Source organism: Corticium candelabrum, chromosome 12, assembly GCF_963422355.1.
Source record: "Corticium candelabrum chromosome 12, ooCorCand1.1, whole genome shotgun sequence".
Classification (NCBI taxonomy): Eukaryota; Metazoa; Porifera; class Homoscleromorpha; order Homosclerophorida; family Plakinidae; genus Corticium; species Corticium candelabrum.
In genome coordinates this window covers 1,210,001-1,217,500 of record NC_085096.1, presented here as the reverse complement: position 1 = coordinate 1,217,500, position 7,500 = coordinate 1,210,001, and the positions used below count along the sequence as shown (strand labels likewise).

General features: G+C 43.9%; 3 protein-coding genes across 3 annotated transcripts in view; all 3 read left to right on the top strand.

Moving 5' to 3' along the window:
* Positions 1–1,775, top strand: part of LOC134187966 (sialidase-1-like) — a 4,124-nt gene extending 2,349 nt beyond the window's left edge. The window contains exons 5-6 of the mRNA XM_062656147.1: positions 197–291; positions 1,213–1,775. Coding sequence (XP_062512131.1) covers positions 197–291; positions 1,213–1,659 — 542 coding nt within the window. The 3' untranslated portion in view covers positions 1,660–1,775. The remainder of the gene's footprint in view (positions 1–196; positions 292–1,212) is intronic.
* A 483-nt stretch (positions 1,776–2,258) lies between these two features.
* LOC134187900 (sialidase-1-like) lies at positions 2,259–6,112 on the top strand. The gene is made up of 5 exons (XM_062656074.1): positions 2,259–2,447; positions 3,409–3,809; positions 4,476–4,566; positions 4,629–4,723; positions 5,528–6,112. The coding sequence occupies exons 1-5, from the start codon at positions 2,312–2,314 to the stop codon at positions 5,969–5,971; spliced, it is 1,167 nt and encodes a 388-aa protein (XP_062512058.1). The 5' UTR covers positions 2,259–2,311; the 3' UTR covers positions 5,972–6,112.
* A 1,084-nt stretch (positions 6,113–7,196) lies between these two features.
* The window catches only part of LOC134188026 (sialidase-1-like), a 3,736-nt gene continuing 3,432 nt past the window's right edge, over positions 7,197–7,500 (top strand). Inside the window, exon 1 of the mRNA XM_062656206.1 lies at positions 7,197–7,404. Within this exon, the coding sequence (XP_062512190.1) occupies positions 7,266–7,404 (139 nt within the window). The 5' untranslated portion in view covers positions 7,197–7,265. The remainder of the gene's footprint in view (positions 7,405–7,500) is intronic.

Sequence of the window (7,500 nt, the reverse complement as noted above, 5' to 3'; positions counted from 1 at the left end):
GTGTGTGTGTGTGTGTGTGTGTGTGTGTGTGTGTGTGTGTGTGTGTGTGTGTGTGTGTGTGTGTACAGACTCACTCTTCCAGACTTCTCAGATTTAATTCTGGGTTGATGTTCATGCAGGGACTTTGCTCTTTTGGTGTCACGTTTGTTGGTCATCTAAATGTGGCCTCCTGGATTGTATGGCTTATTGTTTGTAGATAATGGAATTACGTGGAAGGCTGGAGCGAAACTTCCAGCAATACCGTACAAAGAAAAGAAATATGTTGGTGACTTTGACCCTGGCTCAAATCAGGTAGGTGAAGAAAGTGTTTGGTATTGGCCGGGGTGTGGAGTAGGGGAAATAGCATTGTTTAGTGTAGTGGTGTACAAGCAATGGGACCATTGATTGTTCAGCAGAGTGAAAAACAGAAAGCATTAGGATGGCGACTGACTAAAAGATAAAGCAGACAGACTGATGGACAGACAGACAGACAGACACATGGACAGACAGACAGACACACAGACACACAGAAAGATAGACAGGTTCAGCATTCAATTACAGCGATGTAATGCTAGAGTAATCCAACGCAAGATGTCATCCTTGGGTTGCAGAGTCCACGCAAAAACAAGCCGCTTTCATCTCCAATAATTAGTGTTGTAATAACTGGACCCTCTTTGGGTTTTTTAGTAGTTAGAAAATGTAATTTTTAGTTCTCAGTTAGTTCAGTAGTTGATATCTGTAGTCTCTAGGTGATTCTGTATAATTTGACTTGTTACATATTGTATGTTGCTAGATTCATGTTTCAAATATATGTATTGGACAGACAGACAGACAGACAGATCGACAGACAGACAGACAGAGACAGACAGACCAAAGAAGACAACAGACAGGTAGACACACGGAAAGACAGACACACAGACAGACAGACAGACCAGAGAAGACAAAAGACAGGCAGACAGACCAGAGAAGATAACAGACAGGCAGACAGACAGAAAGACAGACAGACAGACGGACAGACACGCAGAAAGACAGACACACAGACAGACAGACAGACAGACAGACACATGGACAAATACACAGAAAGACAGACAGACAGACAGAGACAGACAGACCAGAGAAGACAAAAGACAGGCAGACAAACCAGAGAAGACAAAAGACAGAAAGACAGAGCTACCAGAGAAGACGACAGACATGCAGGAGTGTCGATGACATGACTCGCTACTTCGTTTACAGGCAGTTGAGCTTAACGACGGAACAATCTTTTTCACCATCACAAACAAGCTGCAGTATCATTCACATTCTCGTATCTTGGCTCAAAGCACAGACTGCGGGCAATCGATCAACCTCGAGAGCGTTTGCATCAAGAACATCCTACCAGATCCGGCATCCATTGCCGGAATGGTGTATCTCAATGACTACAACCTTCTACTTCATTCCAATGCATTGAATGGCCGGGAAGACATCAACATGTTTCTGAACTGGAGCTACGATAATGGGGCCACGTGGAGCAGCCATGATAGAGTTCAAGTGTGGCCTGGAGCATCAGGTGCCTCTTGTCTGACTGCCATTCCGGGTAGACCGAATTATGTTGGCTTGCTGTATGAGAAAGGGGATTTAGATCGGTATGATGCTGTTTCCTTTGCTTTGATCAATCTGCAGCCAAGATGGGAGGACGTATAGACTGGCGTCTGTTGTAGTGATTTGTACTGATTTTGGTAGGTTCTAGAGGTGACAGGTTTAGGGTAGGCATTGAGCACGTTGGTGGTTTTATTTGCAATAGCTATTGTTGAAGTGTTTGCTGATGTGTGTGAATGACACGTACGCACGCACGCACGCACGCACACACACACACACACACACACACACACACACACCTAATCCTAGCCAGTTACTGCCCACGTGCAACTCATATCTGGGTGTAACTAGCGTGCGCTATAGCCTCAAGAGACCGGAATATTAACGTGCGCAAGCCATCTTGCGCTATGTCTGCACTGTCTAGAGATACGCTTTCTTGCTTTCAGCGTATTTACCAACGCGTGAAACGCTAGGTATAGTAGAGGCAACAGCGTAACACGTGACCAAATAAATATCCCGTATGTTTAATCGACAAGCTGCGTAGTTAATTACGGTAAAACAAGTGAGGGTTTGCACTGTAGTGCTTCTTCTTAGTAGCTGCCTGATGTGGTGCTTCCTGGCATAATGGCTGCATGCCAGGGCCGCGCCTGTCACGAATAAGGCAGATCTATCACGTGACTACCGTTAGCCCGGATAATCATCTCCATTCAAGTCACGAGTCTTGAGTAACGTACAACGTTCTGTTGCGACGCAAACGATGGAGGCAATACGCTTGCCGACGATCGTTTTGATGGCCGTTTCGATTTTCGCTGACACCGCCCCAACCGTGGAAGGAAGATACGTGATCGACCCAGTGGTGGAGAGAGAGATGGAGCTCTGGAGTGACGCCAATGGTACGTAACGTCGGTGACGGAACCTGTCTGGCCATTTTCCATGTACAGTACGTACACTGTACAGTGCAGTTGGTAGTAACAGGTTAGCGTGCGCTAGCCTTGCATACTTAACGCGCGCTAGGTTAATCCACGCATTTGCTTCCACCGCTATCGGGTTAGGCCACTATTTGTTGACTAATAGTTTCTCGTCAGTGGCCGCATGGTATTTGATCCCACATTCTCCATTGGCTTGCACTAAAGGTGACGTCACCTGCCAAACGCATGCGCACTGATGTAAATGGATGCTCAGTATATAGGCATGCACTTTTGTCGAATAACAAAGTTAATCCTTAGTCCAAATAAAGATGGACCCATCTGACGTAGGTTTCAGTGGCGGATCCAGAGTTTTTGAAAGGGGTAGGCGCACTCTATGGTGTACTGCATGATGGCAATGTGACGTCACGAAACAAAAAAGCAGGAATATCTGTCAACTTAATTACTAATTACTGCTAATGTGATTAACTTAATTAAGAAAACTTGTTTGGTTCGGATGCCTCACAAAATTTGAATATGATTGGAGATCCTTTCACCGGCTGTTCACCCCATGTGACTGCCAGCTTGTACACTCATTCGGTACACACCACCAAGAAACTGGAATTCCTGACTGTGACGCTTCTTCGTGTACTGTACATCCGGTTTCAAAAGGGGTATAGGAGCACGCCTGTTGCTCCACCTTCTAGATGCACCGCTGGCTTTTGTCGGTTTTGTGATAAAAACTTGTCATCCTGTGGCGTCACGTGAACACAATGCCTTGAACATCCACACTCGATTCTGGAAATTATTGGGGTAGGTGTATAGACATAATGGCATCATAGTGATTATTGGTAATGGCCCCCTTCAGTGTCTTGAGCCAAATATGAATTGACAAATAGCTAGACAATACATGAAGTTTCCTGACTTCTGAACTTCTGGTTTGATCTAGATGTGGAGTCAACACTGACCCGAACTCCCATCATCATTCCTTCTGTAACCGGAAAGCTCGTCGCTCTCAGTGCGGCGAGAAGAGGTAACGGCGGAGACGGTTCGCTCAAGGTTATGCTGTCGCGTCGCAGTCACGATAACGGAAATACTTGGGACCCGACGGTTGTCGTTCTCGAAGATCTGAGGTCTTCTCCTGGTGGAATGAACCTTGGAGCTGTGCTCACGGACCATATGACAGGCGAGATTATGGTGGTTTACTCTCACTGTGCGCACGATTGCGAGATACCAAAGACGTACCTTATAAAGAGCAAGGACGAAGGAGAAACGTGGGGGAATCCTGTTGAGCTGAATGTAACCAAAGACATCAAAGTCTTTGCGCCCGGTCCCGGACATGGAATTCAGGTTAGAAGTTCTGTCACACTGTACTTGGTTCGCTGCCTTAACTGGTCCGGGGAACCAACTATAGTTGCCACAACAGGTCCCTGGACCAGTTGTGGTTGCTAGAGTTGGTCCAGTATTGCCGTAGGTGGTCCCAGACCTTAATCTTAACCCTAACCCTAACCCTAAACCTATAGCTCTAACCCTATAGACCCTAACCCTATCTCTAACCCTAATCCCAACCCTGGCCCCAGACCAGTCATGGCTAGGACCAGTTGTCATGTGACAGTTCACTTGCCTCTCTACCTACAGTTTGCTCTGGCATTGTCATGTCACTACTACAATAGTTGAGATTGTGCAGACTATAGACTGATAGTTGTAAGGCACTGTAGGATCATCTTCCAGTCAGATCATGCAGAACGTTATATATAGTGCAACTGATGTTAGGAATTGAAAGAAGGCTGATGATATGACTGCACTTGGACGGACAGACATGCTGATGGACAGATAGAGGGAGCAAGCAGACAGACAGCAGTGTGCTAGTTTTGATGATGTATTCAATAGAGAACTAAGACAGACAGAAAGACAGACAGGCAGGCAGGCACACAGACAGACGGACACACAGGCAGCCAGGCAGGCAGCGTTTACCTTCAGAGCCTATTGTCTACCCATGCATTTCTTGCTCTTTAGAAAAAGCACAAGCCTCATATAGGAAGACTCATATTCTGTGGCCATGGTGGTACAATTAGCCTTGACGGCGTATTCTGCATATGCAGTGACGGTAAGTAAGGTGGCTCCTCAATCAAAACTCCATCTAATTAATCTCTCTCTATAAATTACAAGATCACGGAGAAACCTGGACGCGATATATTGACCTACCCAGCATACCTTTCGGCCATACGAATAAAGAGGGAGAACTAGCGCCAGACGAAAACCAGGTATTACCCTAAACTGCTCAACACTATAGCCTCAACCTTCCAGACTTGTGTAGCATCATTATTAAATTGGAGACCAGTTGGCGGTACACGGGTCTGGGAGGTCAAGGCTATCAACACTGGCTGCATGCAACCGCGCCCAGATCGAAGTTCTTGGCCAATTTCTTGAGATATCTTGCTTATTATATTTGTTCTAACTCTACTATTTTGGGCATAATCTGCTTGACTATTCTCCCAAATTGTAATATTTACCTTTTTTGCAGCAGCAGTGTACTTATTATAGTAGACATTTTGAGAGTATTTTTACAAGTTTCAAAATGGCGACTCTTATGCAAACAAGATCTCACAAGAAAGTGGATACATGGGGCTGCCATATTAAAACTTAATAAAATTGTTTTATATTTTGTAATTACTATACATGTAGGTACATGCACTGCTACTGTGAAAAGGGAAATATTACCTTGCAAATATATTGAAGAAAATTATACCCAAAACAGTAGAGTTAAAGTAAAAATAATGAAGCAAGACATCTCAAGAATTTTTCAATTCCTTGCTTCAAAAACTTGGCCAATAAGTTCGACTTGGCCGTGTGTGTGTGTGTGTGTGTGCGTGTTTGTGTGTGTGTGTGTGTGCGTGTTTGTGTGTGTGTGTGTGTGTGTGTGTGTGTGCGTGTGTGTGTGTGTGCGGTGTGTGTGTGTGTGTGTGCGTGTTTGTGTGTGTGTGTGTGTGTGTGTGTGTGTGTGTGTGTGTGTGTGTGTGTGTGTGTGTGTGTGTGTGTGTGTGTGTGTGTAATCCTTGATTTTCAAGGTTGTAGAGCTCAAGAACGGCTCTCTACTCTTCACGATTCGCAATCAACTGCACTACAAGGCGGCAGCTAGAATATTTGCCCTCAGCGACAACGGGGGTGAGACCATCAACCTGAAGAGCATTCAGATTAATGAAAGAATGCCAGACTCAGGCGTAGACAGCGGAATGATCTACCTAGAAGGGTACAACCTTCTGCTCCATTCCAATCCCTTCAACAAAGCGAGCAGAATAAACATGACGCTCTCGTGGAGCTACGATGAGGGAGCTACCTGGAGATGGTCGGATCACTTGAACATTTGGCCTGGATCCAGCGGCTACTCTTGCCTCACTCCCATTCCTAATCATCCGGGTTATGTTGGCTTGCTGTTTGAAAAAGGGGCAGATGATAAGAAATTCGTGTCGTTCATAATTATTAATCTTCGACCGAAATGGCAAAAAGACTAGACAATGACTGTAAGCTAGGAGACGACCTGCTGTCTAGTTATTGACTATAGATAGCAAAACAATCTTATTGTAAAAACCTTTTAGTAAACCTTTAGATATAAAATTATTTGTCAAATAAATCAAGCCAATAAACAGAGGTGAAACCAATGAAAAATGGGGGTCAAGATTAATATTAATTTCAAACAAATTAATTAGTATCAATTTGTTTGAAATTAATATTAATTTGTTTAAAGTAAAAATTAATCTGTTTGAAATTAATATTAATTTGCTCAACATTAATATTAATTTTTGTCAACTCGCATGCTACTCTCTCTCTCTCTCTCTCTCTCTCTCTATATATATATATATATATATATATATATATATATATATATAGACAATAATGACAGTAATTTTTGTTTATGGGATTTGCCTGTATCGTAGATTGGTTGTATTGAAATATATTTAGCTATATGGTAAATATATATATATATATATATATATATATATATATATATATATATATATGAAGAATCCCTCCATCTGTCTGTCTGTCAACGCAAAACGTAAGAAGGGTTGGCGGATCGTCTGAAAATCCTACCAACGGGTGTGTACCTTTTGATAGAGAACAACATGGTATATATGGTTTTGACTTCCGCACTCAATTGAATCCCCTACTGAGGCTAGCCAGCCTCCATTCGCGCGCAAATTTCTCTACAACAGTGCATGGGATCTCCACCAAATGCTAATTGCTCATTCCTGACCTTGGACGGTACGTACTCACGGAGGGTGTCATTTATTACAGAGACGTTCGTAAAGGCAAGATATTTAGTGACTCTGTCATCTAGACCAAGAATGCAATGCAGCAACCGATCTGCCTTTCGAGTTCAAACGATTACAATTTCCTGTTAACTAAACTGAATTTTGCAATGACAATAATATAAACAAGGCGCAGGGACAGTCGTTAAAAGTAGTTGGACTGAATCTCTTACAGCCATGTTTTGCACACTGACAACTGCACGTGTGTGGGTTGCTCTAGATTCTGCAATCCACGCAGAACCTCTACATGCTAGCAAAGGAACATGGAAGGACAGAGAATATAGTTTTCATACAAAGAAGCTCTACAGCGTCTAAACCCGGGCAAGGCTGGGGCCCTCTGCTATCAACTAAATACAAATTACACATCCGGGAATTACTACGTCATCACGGTGGCGATGTTGTTGCCAGACAATTCACGTGATCTTGAGTAGCAGGGCGTTACGTATTGTTCTCATCATCTCATCGCACCTTTCCCTCGCCTTCTCGACGCAACACAATGCAGCCGATACGCTTTTCGACGGCGCTCGTTTTGGTCACCATTTCGATTTTCGCGGGCATTGCCCCGCCAGTACAGGGAAGGTACGTGATCGACCCGGTGGTGGAGGAAGAAATCGAGGTCTGGAGTGACGCCAATTGTAAGGAACACAACACACGTTTGCACTATTAAATATCGTTGCAAAATGCAATCCATTTCCTGAGGAGTTGTTTTAACTCTTAAGGTCTTGCACTTC